The sequence below is a fragment of the Cryptosporidium ubiquitum genome (genome assembly GCF_001865345.1).
Source record: "Cryptosporidium ubiquitum isolate 39726 chromosome Unknown contig_25, whole genome shotgun sequence".
NCBI lineage: Eukaryota > Apicomplexa > Conoidasida > Eucoccidiorida > Cryptosporidiidae > Cryptosporidium > Cryptosporidium ubiquitum.
In genome coordinates, this window is record NW_021639822.1 from 178,120 (window position 1) to 191,238 (window position 13,119).

Below are 13,119 nucleotides of genomic sequence, written 5' to 3' on the forward strand. Positions count from 1 at the left end.
TTATTTTATTTATACTGAGATATATTAGTTGCTCATAACTCTTCTACTTGCAAAATATATCCACAGAAAAATCATTTTGACATTTTGTTATTCAAAATTTCATAAACCGCCAAAAAATGGCGGGTAGGTTTTTATTTTTATTTGAGGGAATATAAATGATAGAAAAATATCAATCCATTTGGATAAACAAAATAATTTATTTTTGAATAAGTGTCAGAAAAATAAAGTCTCTCAAGGTACAAAGTTCCGTGTAATAAATCATAAAGACTGATAATACTACTCATTGATAATCGGAGCGAAGAAAGACAATTTGTACGGTTAATAGTTTTCATCTCAGGTTTAGATTTATTTAAATATAAGAAACGGTCAAAATATGAGAGCTAAAAATATTGTTTTATTACTTGCCACATTTTTACTAAGTGTCCTAGCAGAGGAGCAAATGGATGGAGAAATTTCGTCAGTGGCCCAAAGAGACTTAAAGCTAACTCCTTTTAATTTGTCAGCTTTAATCTTAGTTTCTTTGTCTACTATGTTGATCATTTTTATTGTTGGATTGACTATGGACACAGACACTCCAACCAGGTTTGAAGAAAAGATGCCACCTATTATGAAGGAATATTAAGATATTACTTAACTTGGTTATATAAAATAAGGATAATTCAACTTGATAATTCGTTCTAATATAACTTCAAAAATTATTATAATTATAAATATTTTTCGTAACATTCCATTTTTGTTTCATTCAAAAATTACATAATAATTTATTTCTAGATTCTTATCCAAAAGGGAAATTCTGTTTTTCTCTAGTTCATTTAGTTACACAAATAATTTTATGTAATATTCTATCCAAATAAAATTTCACTTTCTTTTCTCACCTGCAATGCCAATTCAATGTATTAATAATTCTAATGAATGCTAAGTATTACAAAGAAAATTGAAACAATATAAAAAGTTAGAATTAATAATAAATAGTAACAATCATGTTGGAAATAGAATAAAAAAAAAGAAACCTAAATGAATTTGTTATTTTGAAGGAAAATCAGCAAGAGAAAGCTGATAAAAACCAACAATCATTCCAAAAAGACCCAAAGCACTGGCAAAAATCTCAACAACCAACATCTTGGAGAACAATTCTCCTCTTTGAGCATCAGCAAGAGCTGTTGAGCTACCAGTAATCCCAACACTAATTCCAGAGAACAAATTGGATAAACCAATTGTTAACCCAGAGCAAAGCAAAATCCATGAGGATTTAACAATCTGAACTTCCCAAGCATCTTTTGGTTGGCCAGAAATTATATCAATATCTGGAAGTGATCTTATCTTTGACATTAATAAAAAAGTTGCAATTACGCCATAAATCGCAGTAGCTTCGCAGAAAATTACAGAAATCAAATTCTTCGAACGAATTCTTGGAGATCTAAGAGCCGCTCCAACTAAGGAATTACCAGTTGTAAATATACCCCAGCCTGCTCCAAAAGTTGAGAGAACTATACATAATACTACTCCAAGATAAGCAAAATGCAGCGGAGGGATTGATAGAAAAATCTCTGAATATGTCTGGTATGCCATCTTATTTCTTCTTGATATATACTAGTATAATATATTTATAAAAGATGATATTTTGCTAAGTTTCACAACTTTCTGTTAATTAATATTATTTCTAGAAAAAAAGCTTTCTCTTTAAAAATAATACTTTAAATATATCAAAATATTTTCAATATTCGCAAATTAATATAGCAAAACAATCAATTTCGCTTATTAATTTACTTATTTTTTCCCTGCTTCTGTTAAATGAATTTAAAATTTAGCAATTTTTTTATTGCTCCCAATCTCATAAATTAATTGCCTCTAATATTTATTATTTATTTTAACTACTACATTACCTTGTTATATTTCCCATATTTTAACAAATGCAATTATATCACCTTCCCGCCCACTGTTGCCGCCATTTTATAAAAATTATTGTCAAATGTAAGTTAAGGTAATAAATTAGCATTTTTTTGATTTAAGTAAAAAATTTGACTATTTTTAATTGAAATAGATTCAAAATTTTCACACGAATTTTGAATCCGTTTTTTATTCAAGTTTCAATTTCTCTTTTCCAAATGTTCAAATAGACACACCTATGTTTACGGCTTGTTAGTGTGAATAACTAGATGAATTACTTCTTTTGGCTACTAAGTCCCAAAAATACGGGATTTAGAGTGTAGTTTAGTATCGAGGAGGTTTTAAAGAAAGGTTAAAAATGAATACTTTTCACACTATCTACTCGGCCCCAAATATCGTGATTTGGCAAATAATTCACCTGAATTAACCTAATTATGCCTGCTTAGAAATGGTTTGAAAAACCAGAAACAAGAATAAGAGAGGAGAGATCTTATGGAGGTGGAAAGTGAGTGTAATGATATGTGCACAGGTATATATATACATTATATATATGTTATATATATACATTATATATATATTATATATATATATATATATATATATATACAATTTATCTACTTGTTTATTATTTATTTATTATTCATTTAAATATTCACAAATATATCATTTTTAAACTATTAATTAAACAATTAAATATCTATTTTATATTATTAATAATACTATTTTACATTAATATAGTCGTTTTATAAGTGTCAGTACCTAATTCTGAATAGAAGCCAATTTTTTAATCCAAAGTTTATTAAAAATGCCAATATTAAATTTCCAAATAATTACTTTTATAATATAATCATTTAATAATAAATAATTAAACCCCACCTATGTGGCGCCTCAATTTACCCCTCCTATATTATAAATTTTTAACTGCTCGTGACTTAGAGGAGGCGCCAAAATCTGAACACACAAATAAGAAAATATTTCTAATTATAAATATAATGAGAAGCATTTAAAATTCCCCTCTCAGAGAATAATAGCAAAAGCTAGAAATATCAAAGTCTGAGATAGCAGAGCTGTGTAATTAGTGAGTAGGATAAGAGCTTATGAAATAAGTAAAGGAGCCTGGAACGCGATTTTTGTATGTATAAGGCCTGGAAAATTGATACAAGAGGTAAAGATTTCCAGGTAAGGGATTATCTGAATGTTAAATTAAAGTTCTTAAAGAAAATTTTGCTAACAAAGGGGGGTTTATACAAGAGAGAGAAGGAAATAAGGAAGGTTGGTGGGAAGATAGATTGAAAGAGAAGAAAATAAGAAAGAGAAAAGTGATAGTATATAAATACAGAAGCTCTGGTTCATTTTTGCGTACGACTCCCAAATTGAGGTATAATTTAAGAAGAAAACAGTAGCAAATATATTTATGTATTCTGGTTGCAAAATTCAATCAACTTAGTAGTACTACTTTAGGAGAGAAAACGTCCAGGAAGGTTTATATTAAAAATCTTTTAGGACACAAAATTAAAAGACAGGAAACCAAGGTTTTGTCGTACTCAGAAATTACAAAGTAAGAAATTAAAAGTTATTTTTCGTTGAGACTTTTAAGTATATACGTTTCTAATCTTAAAGGTAAAGTAATAGCTGGGAGATTAAAATAACTTTACAATTTGGTGGCATCTCTGCCTTAAGTGGAGAGTTTGCTTCTGTTATCAACAATAAAAATCAGCTCCTCAATCCTTTATTTAATATATTTATTATATAGTGGGTAATAAGAAGTTTGATTGAATTGGTTTCAACAAGATGAACCTTGAAAGGGTTAATCTAAGTACAGATATGCGAGAAGAAAGTCCCACAAGAGATAATAATATAACGCAAGTAGATGTAAGACAGGGATCTGAGCTTATTCAAGAGTGCTCTTCAGTGAGAGTTCCAACTCTAACAGTAATGGGTCAAAACCTAAGTCAAAGCCATGGTCATTCACATGGGATCATCCAGGCTGGCCAATCTATCCAAACTAACCAGATTGGAGAACGGGTTGACTCATCCTTGTTGAGAATAGCAAGAGGAGGAACTACTACCACATCTTCGTCCTCAGGCAATAGTATCGAAAACTTGCCAAATCCTCTTTTAGAAGAGGGAGGACAGGGCCTAATTATAGAGACAACAACATGGTCTAGAGACTCCCATGAGCTTTTTGACTATGAAGCTCAACACATTAACAATAAGAAGTTTTTGGTGAGTAAGAGTAGCAAGATCTTTCGACAGAATACTGAGTGTATGATTGTTGGAGACGAGGAAGAACTCCCAACACAAGGAGACTATTTACTGTCTATTAAGACAACATCTGATGGGAAATTTGTAGCCTTTCCTGCAGATAGAAGTCTGGGAGTATGTGGTGACAGACAGCTTGTTCCTAAGAAAGTTTGGCTTATAGTTCGGGATCTACCAAGCAAATCATATGCTTTGCAGCAAAATGACATGGTCAAGCTAGGGAGATTTAAGCTCAGAGTTAAACAGCTGGTTAAAGATGGAGACCAGATCCCAGAGCTTAGGTTAGACGAGATGGAGACCAATATCATAGAACCAACTTTGGAAGAGTCTATAACTATGCAGTGTAGGATATGTCTGACAGAAGGGGAACAAGAGGATGATCCTCTGCTATGTCCTTGCCAATGCAGAGGGTCGATCAAATTTGTTCATCTGGAATGTTTAAGGCATTGGATCAATGGAAGGCTTAATTTGGCAAACGAAAATGGGTCCGGTGATACCTTCTTCTTCAGACAATTACAGTGTGAGCTTTGTAAGAGTCCTCTCCCTTCTTCAGCTTCCATAAAGGGGTCTAGAGTCAATATTGTCAAAGTACCACAAGCTAAGCCTCCTTTTGTTGTTTTAGAAAATATTTATGGGAACGTCCATAGAGGAGTACATGTGGTTAGTATGGCAGAGAAGAAGGACCTCAAGCTTGGGAGAGGTCACGAATCTGATGTAAGGATTTCAGATGTAAGTATATCCAGGTATCATGCAACTATTAGATATAGGAATGATAACTTTATGCTGGAAGATCATGATTCTAAATTTGGTACTCTTGTCTCAGTAAGGAGGCCACAAGCCATAGATAATTGCCACAACCTGGCTCTTCAGGTAGGGAGGACTGTGGTCAACCTAAGACTCTCAGAAGAACCGTGTTCCCCAAATGTAGGGATCAAGGAACTGCCTGTCAGCAATTCCCCAGATTTCAATCCGGATTCTGAGCAGAATAATAGCCAGAATGGAGGTGGTGGCGGTAATGGTGCTTCTGGGGTAAATCGAAGGTTCAGTGGCATAAATCCGGGTCCAGATACAAACAGCATCAACAACCAAAACCCTAGTGGAAATGTACAACACTTGCAGGACCAGATGAGCCAAGACCCTACGATATCAGCTCCGGTTACACTGCCCAAAATGGTAGGAAAACCCCAAAATATCCCTTACTTTTTGGATATCCAAGAATCGGACGCCAAAAGTGGCAATGAGAATGATAATACTAATATTAGAAAAGGGGATAATCAGAAAGTTTTTGAATATAAGTCAGCATTTTTGTCGTATTTAACATCTTCACTACCACCATCAATGTCTACGTCGTCGTCGTCTTCTGCCTCTAACCAGTCTGCTCCTCTTCCTACTCTGGCAACAACAAAGGAGGAAGGGGAAGCTAAAAGTAATGGTAGTAATGTGGATAATGGATTGATACTTAAAGATATAAAAATGCAGGATAAAATTTGTTTTTTTGAAAACGAACGAATTAAGCAGTTTGGAGATTACTTGGGAATTAAAGAATCAAAAAATAACGAATATGGAAAATCAGTAGTTTCTGAAGCCTATGGTGGTGGTGGTTTTGTGGCTCCTCCTTCTACAGGCTCTGACCATTTCTTGGACTGTTTCAAAAACATGAGCTCTCTCATACAAAATAATGGCTACTATGATAGTAACCCTGGAATTAGTAAGAAGACTCTGGCACAGTTACCTTCTCCATCTTTGACACTTTGGATTGAGAATAATGAAACTTCCAGGCCCTCTTTTGCTGGTAACCAAAATAATTCTCTTTCAATATAAGGTATTTATACCCATAATCCCTACCTCTTAGAGACTTGGGTATGTATGTATGTATATATATTTTTATGTATGCATAATCGAAGATGTGTCGTATAGTAGGTACTAGCAGTCACGAGTGATGTCATTTTCGAGTAATGCCAAAAAGTTGTCCATGGAATTGGTTCTTTACTTGGGGATGCTACAAATTACAATTTCAGTACCCAGATATCCCTCTACCACTGTTTATATAGGTGAAGAACCAAATCCGAGCCACTGATGAAACAGTTCTACCTGTTCTCTACTAATATTACTATTGATATTAATACTACTATTACTACTACTATTACTATTACTACTATACTAATCAAATCTATATTATTATTACTATTATATGCTTATAAATATATATAAATGTCTGATATTTCTAATTTTTGATACTAACTGAACATTATAATGTGAATGGAAGTGAGATAACATTATATATATTCAAAACTTCTTCAAGAATATGCTCAAGCCATTCGCCTATGTTTCCACCGTAATCCGATTTCAATATCACTTGAAATATACCGACGGATGCATTTCTGGTTCAAGAGCTAACTCCTAGTTTAATAACTAAACTTTTCACTAATTTACCTTTTTTTTACTTTTATTATCTTCCTAGTTATTCCCATTGAGGAATATTTGCATGCAAACATGCATGCATATAGAAATTAGGAATATGCGCCATTAGTGTTAGGAAGAATGTTTAAATTAGCAAAGTCAAAAACTAAGAAATTTTTTATTAAGTTTTTATTTTTCTCCAAAGAGATTACATTTTCAGACTATTTTTCTTCTAGCTTTGGAAAGATCAGATCTAAATACATGATTACAGTGAACTTACGTCTGATCATTCTCGTTTCAAGGTGTACCCTTAGCTCATTCATTTTCCCCAAAATTCCTTCTACTCTTTGTTATAATATTCAGATTACTGATCACATTTGCTGTAAACTTTTTATAATGTTTTTTTAACTAAAATTCTAATTCATTTCTTCTTTTTTTTTTCTTACATCTTATTACAAACATAAAATATTTAAATACGTTGTTTTTCCCGCCATCCCACGTAAGTACCGGTATTATTAGCTAAATATAACCAGAAGAATAAATACTATAATTACATACATTGAAGGAATTTATGTGTATTTATTTTGTCTGGGAATGTAAGAAAAAGCAGAATAAAAAAAGTTGTAAGATCAGGAGATTATAATATATAAGGAAAAAATACAAAAAATTGTTGAAATAACAGTTGAGATTAAAAATCAGAATTAGATATTTAAAGAAACCATATTTAAAAATTATTTAAATTTGATTAGTATCAATTAAAAAAAAATATTAGGAGAAAAATATTTTAAGATAAAATTTAGGTCATTCTTTCAAGTAGTGAAAACAAAGTTTAAACTAAATAATATATTTTTAATATTAATATAGTTGATTGCACAACAATTTGACATGGGAGAGGATGAGAGAATAAATATTAAATGCCTGACTGAAATTTTTAAGTGTCCAGTTAAACTAGAATGGAGAAAATACTTAAACGACAGGGTAAAACCTGGTGAAATTATTCTAAGTGTTTCGGATTTGAAAAATGGTCAAGAAATTACAGTGATTAAATCTATATGTCACGGAAAAATAGCAAGTTGTTTGACTCCAAAAAGTTGTGAGATTATCTCAGTAAAAGAACAGAGTACTGGAAATGACAATATTTCAGAGTTGGAAATAATTGAGATTAAAGATTCAGAGGAGGATTGTAATGAGAAATCTGTGTTACATATTAAACAAGAAAACCCAAATTGCCATAATAATAGATACTATTTTGGTTACTATTTGTGTGACCACACCACATTTTTGAGTAATATATGTGTAGAATGTGGATTTATTCTCCAAACAAAGAATCAATTTTGTACTAGTAATAAATTGATGAATAGAGACGGAGCTGGAAATAGCAATGATGAGACAGCGGAAATACATTCTAATAGCAGAGATAGACATGATTATAAAACAGGTAACCATTATAACAAGGATGGAAATGAAAGGATGTTAATAAATGCAGGTTTTCTTTCAAATAGTAATGATATTAAATTTAATAAACACTATGTTGATAAACAAGAAAAATCTTTTATATTTGAATTGTTATATATTAAAAGAAAGCTAAACCTGGTTTTGGACCTGGATAATACTCTAATACATGCATCTTCCAACCTACCAGAAAATAAGAAAAAGGAAGAATTTATTTCAATTAAAGAGATTATGGAAAATGAAATAACTGAAGAAATTTATAATAAATATTGTGGTAGTGTTGTAATGCTTGAAAGTAAATCACTAAATACTGAACTACTTCCAAAGGGAATTGATGTGATTCCTCATTATATTGATGAGACAGACCCAAAAATTCAGATTTATTTTAAACTTTTAGAGAGTTTGGTGTTTTGTATTCCATTTGGGAACTATATAAATTCAGGAACAGAAAAACCACGAATTAGTTCAAGTTGGAGTTTTGGTTACTACAAATTAAGACCAGGAGTAATTAATATGCTAAAAACTCTTTCTAAAGAAAAGTATGAAATCTATATGTACACAATGGGAACAGAGTACCATGCATATACTTCACTTAGAATTTTGGATCCAGAATTACGTTTTTTTCATTCAAAAAGAATATTTTATAGAAATAATGGTTTTAAAGATACTTCAATTAAAAGTTTAAACACTTTGTTTCCGTATGACCATCGTACTTTGGTAATTTTGGATGATATTGAACAAGCCTGGAGTGACATTAATTCATTATTAAAGGCTTATCCATATAACTTTTTCCCAAGCAATTCAATTCCAAATGATTCTGGGAGTTTTTCTAGGTATATCTCACAAATCAGAACCAATAATAAGTGGAGTCAGCTAATTAAGAAGAAAAGGACAAGAAGTGATCAAGAAGCTGAGAATGATATTAAAGAAAAGAATGAAGTAGATAGCCATAAAATTGATAAGGACATGGCTAAAGACCAATCTTCTATTGATATTATTAAGGAAATCATTAAATCTGAAAAAGATCTTCAGTTGTTGATATTCCAAAAGTTACTAATAGCTATTCATGATGCCTACTTTAAAGAGTTTGACGCAGCTTTAAGCAAGAAAAGTGAGTTCCAAGATGAGGATTCTTTGATCCAAATGGTTTACAAGGAGGCACCAAATATTTCAAATATAATTAAGATAATGAGGAAAGAAGTTCTTAAAAATTGTACTTTGCAGTTCACTGGATTCAATAATAAATTCTTTTACAACTTTGTGGATTCAGATTTATATAAGTGGTGTAGGTATTTTGGTTCAAGTTTATTAGATAATAACACCAAAAATAGTTCGGAGAAACTGCTTGCAACCCACTGCATATGTGAGCAATTATATACAGAAAAATATCATCATGCAAAAGAAAAAGGAATACCATGTATCAACATTTTGTGGCTTGAGTCCATAATTTATACGTGGATTAGCCCTTGTAATATAAATATAAATAACCCTTTACTTAATGATCCTGTAAATTCTGACTACTACTCACCTTTTGAAACATTAAATTTCACTAACAAAGAATCTTCAGATTATATAGATTTTGAAAATTATAGCTACTCTTATCTTTACTCTACAAATACTTCTGAGTCACTAAAAGAACAACTATGGGAAGAAGCCTTTAATGATATCTCTTTTTCTATGGGAGAAGATGATGATGACGAAAATATATCTGGAACAGATTCAAACTCTTCATTGGATTATCTCCATAACCGCTCACCTCACTCATCTTCTGATGAAAGAACAAACTCAGAATTTGTAGAAATTTCAGAATCTGAAATAACCGAAAATTCTGATTAGTATCATTCCAGAATGGCGGGTTCACCTGCATTGTTATTACTTTATATATTAAACATGTAATAATAAAAATAATTTTTATTTTGAAATAACTAAGTAAAAACTAATATAGTAGTTTTTTGTAGGTTTACTAGGCTAAGCACAATTCCCTGAGTTATTTTAAATATATATTGAGCTTTAAGATAATACTAGAGAATAAGGAGTATAACTTTGCATTTTCTTTTTTTTTACCTTTGCCACAATGTAATTATTAACGCATGTAAATGTGGCGCCTTTTTTGTTTATAATTATTTTTTTTTTCTGATAATAAAAATTGAAATTTATATACTATAAGAGATATAAATGTGTATAAATGTCAGAAAAAGGCAAACAATTATCAAAGTCTGAACTAGTGAAGATATTGAAAAAGTCAACAAGTAGTACCAGAGAGAAGAACCAGGCAATAAAACAATTAAAGAAGTTTCCATCAATTCAAAAGGATGAGTTGGATAAGAATTTGGATGGTTTAAAGTTTAAAATTAATAAGAATAAGCTATTTCACTTTTTGTAAGTTTTATTCACAGTGGATTTGGATTTCTGGGATTGGTTCGATTTTCTGTTTAACAATCCATAAACATTTCAATAAATATAAATGATTAATACGAACAAAAATTTAGATGTTATAGATGCGACAAGCCTAAGCAGTCCAATATTCAAGTATTGTGTAAACTTAAAGGTAAGTAATAAGAGATTTTTCATTCAAATGCAAAGTTAATAAAATTAAAATATATTAACATTATTAAAAAATCAATATAAAATAGATTCAGAATATACTATATGTCATTGTTGTTACCTTTCCTTGGAAAGCAACATTGAGTTGAAGAAGGTCAAAGCCTTAAATTTGAAATGAATTAATTGTTATTTTTCAAGACATTTCGAATGTTGATGTTATTGCTATTACTGCCAATACCTTCATCATCATCATCATCATCGTCATCATCATCATCATCATCATCATCATCATCATCATCATCATCATCATCGTCAATATCTTCACCAATATCTATATCACTATCTCTGTTCATCTTTTCAGTTTCTGAGTCATTCATGCTATTCAAGTTAGTTAAATCTTGGTTCCAGTTTGGAGTAATTGACATTTCATATTCTGTCGGTAGCCAAATTTTTGAAACACCTTTATTTGGAAATGTAGGTAAAGGTAAAGAATTAATTTCACTTGAGACTGTTTTGTTTGCTAAATTAGAGTTTTGATTAGCTACGCTTGTTTCGTAGTATTCTGAAATAGCAATTTTGACATCGCATTCTTGAATATTTGTTCTAGAATCAATTCTTGCATACTCATTAGATTTAATTATTAAGTCTTGGCTAAATGCTATATTATTTTAAATATGTGAATGGTATTGCAATCATTATAAATCATTTTGAAACCTACCAAAAGCTGTAGCTAGTAGTTGATCAATAATTCTAGGGTCATATGAATCTACCTTCATATCTTTTAATAATCTTCGTATAGAAGATACTGAGTCTGGAATTATTTGAATGTGTTTTTTCTATAATTATCATTAATAAAGAGTAAATTAAGTAAGAATGATTTAAAGTGAATTAGAATCAACAATATAATAAATATAAAGAAAAAATAATCATTATATACATTTGTTCTTCATATTCAATAAGAAAAAATGGTTAACTTACTTCTTCCATTAATTTTAATAGCTTTTTCTTTTGTCAGCTTTTGAAATTTTAGTTGATTCTTTATTTTAAAATGATCATCATTATTAGTAATAAGTAGATTACCGCCCAAATTTTATTTATTCAAATTATTGAGAAAGTAAAGAAAAAATAATATAAAGCTAATATATTTGATTAATTATACAACTATTTTAAATAATATGGATTTTAATCAATGTAATAATTTTCTAACACAAAAAAAAAATTTTTAGTTGATTTTTAGAACAAAAACTACTAAAAGCTATATATGTATATATATATATATATATATATATATATATATATATATATAATTCCACGGTTAATATTTTAACTTTGTTTCAGTTGTAACTTACTGAAATATATTATATTAGTATTTTTACATGTATTTTATATGGACACAAACAATGCATGCAGTGCATGTGGCGCAAAAATGTCATTGAATGCATGCACAATTATTTATGAAAAATCAATTTAAAATCAAAGGTTGGGTAGTTAGAGGTAGGAGGGGAATAGTGAAAATATAGAGAATATTTTATAAGGATATTATAATTCAAATATTAAAAGTTACAAAATAAGTTAAATCTTAATTTGGGGAAGGAGTGAATGAAACGAAAGGAAACGAAATGAGAGTTTTTTCAACATTTGGAAAAAGTTATAAAAGAGATGATAAATTTTTAAAATAAAGTATGCTCGCATTCGTGTACAGAATAAAGAATATAAAAGAAGACATACCGTTTTGAATTAACAGTTTGTCTCAATAAGAAATACTTATAAATTAAATTATGTACATTAAAATGCATCACAGGATCATTCATTATTAATTTAAGATAAAATTAAATTAAAAATATAAATACAAAAAAAGTAAATTTCGAAATTGAACTCAAGTAACATATAATTGTGGAGAAATGTTGAATAAAAGGAATATATTGAGTTTAGCAACTTTAATAGTAGGAGCTTCAGCTAGTGGAATATTTAGACAATTTGGGGATAAACTAACTCAAAAAACAAATCCATGTCATATTACTTGTCCAAGAGAATATGCACCAGTATGTGCTACAGATGCAGAAACATACGAAAATTTATGTTTGTTTGGAGTAGCTAGATGTTTGAATAAAGATCTTCAATTGGTAGCAAATGTTACATGTCCAGATTTACTTATACACTTAACATATTTAGCACAAAGCAGCATGTTGGAAAGTTTTAATGCAATCAACTCAACATATCAAGCAGTTGGTAATTTAACAAAAGGAACAACAGATGTGATTTCATCTGCTTTAGGATCTGTACCATTAATTACATTACCAAACTTTAATCTCCCAATATTTGGAATACCTCCAATTTCATCACAATTTGTTAAGACAAGTTCAACTTCTACAACCTCCACAACTACCATTAATACTATAAGTACAACTGATAGTGCAAGTACAGAATTAGAATCAGATTTGAACTCTGACTCTACATCTACTTCAACACAATCTGTAAGTACAGTAGATTCCACATCTACATCTACAATGGCAGTTTCTGGATCTACTGTTCCATTTACAACATCAGCAGTTTCAGAATCTACTGTTCCAGTTT

At 30.2% G+C, this 13,119-nt stretch overlaps 7 protein-coding genes across 7 annotated transcripts; 5 read left to right on the forward strand and 2 right to left on the reverse strand.

Annotated features, from left to right (window-relative positions):
• Positions 1 to 373: 373 nt before the first annotated feature.
• On the forward strand, positions 374 to 622 carry cubi_03704 (uncharacterized protein; the record flags this gene model as incomplete). The annotated part of the gene is made up of 1 exon (XM_029020718.1): positions 374 to 622. The coding sequence occupies one exon, from the start codon at positions 374 to 376 to the stop codon at positions 620 to 622; it is 249 nt and encodes an 82-aa protein (XP_028874215.1).
• Positions 623 to 1,023: 401 nt separating this feature from the next.
• On the reverse strand, positions 1,024 to 1,569 carry cubi_03705 (proteolipid subunit of the vacuolar ATPase; the record flags this gene model as incomplete). The annotated part of the gene is made up of 1 exon (XM_029020719.1): positions 1,024 to 1,569. The coding sequence occupies one exon, from the start codon at positions 1,567 to 1,569 to the stop codon at positions 1,024 to 1,026; it is 546 nt and encodes a 181-aa protein (XP_028874216.1).
• A 2,109-nt stretch (positions 1,570 to 3,678) lies between these two features.
• Positions 3,679 to 5,970, forward strand: cubi_03706 (SSM4 like RING finger with a forkhead associated domain-containing protein; the record flags this gene model as incomplete). Its single annotated transcript, XM_029020720.1, has 1 exon — positions 3,679 to 5,970. The coding sequence occupies one exon, from the start codon at positions 3,679 to 3,681 to the stop codon at positions 5,968 to 5,970; it is 2,292 nt and encodes a 763-aa protein (XP_028874217.1).
• A 1,464-nt stretch (positions 5,971 to 7,434) lies between these two features.
• On the forward strand, positions 7,435 to 9,837 carry cubi_03707 (RNA pol II carboxy terminal domain phosphatase; the record flags this gene model as incomplete). Its single annotated transcript, XM_029020721.1, has 1 exon — positions 7,435 to 9,837. One exon carries the CDS (start codon positions 7,435 to 7,437, stop codon positions 9,835 to 9,837), a length of 2,403 nt encoding a protein of 800 aa, XP_028874218.1.
• Positions 9,838 to 10,186: 349 nt separating this feature from the next.
• On the forward strand, positions 10,187 to 10,723 carry cubi_03708 (uncharacterized protein; the record flags this gene model as incomplete). The annotated part of the gene is made up of 3 exons (XM_029020722.1): positions 10,187 to 10,380; positions 10,491 to 10,549; positions 10,635 to 10,723. 3 exons carry the CDS (start codon positions 10,187 to 10,189, stop codon positions 10,721 to 10,723), a joined length of 342 nt encoding a protein of 113 aa, XP_028874219.1.
• A 1-nt stretch (position 10,724) lies between these two features.
• cubi_03709 (uncharacterized protein) lies at positions 10,725 to 11,532 on the reverse strand (the record flags this gene model as incomplete). The annotated part of the gene is made up of 3 exons (XM_029020723.1): positions 10,725 to 11,196; positions 11,260 to 11,381; positions 11,524 to 11,532. 3 exons carry the CDS (start codon positions 11,530 to 11,532, stop codon positions 10,725 to 10,727), a joined length of 603 nt encoding a protein of 200 aa, XP_028874220.1.
• Positions 11,533 to 12,446: 914 nt separating this feature from the next.
• On the forward strand, positions 12,447 to 13,032 carry cubi_03710 (uncharacterized protein; the record flags this gene model as incomplete). Its single annotated transcript, XM_029020724.1, has 2 exons — positions 12,447 to 12,963; positions 13,025 to 13,032. 2 exons carry the CDS (start codon positions 12,447 to 12,449, stop codon positions 13,030 to 13,032), a joined length of 525 nt encoding a protein of 174 aa, XP_028874221.1.
• Between the last annotated feature and the right edge of the window lie 87 nt (positions 13,033 to 13,119).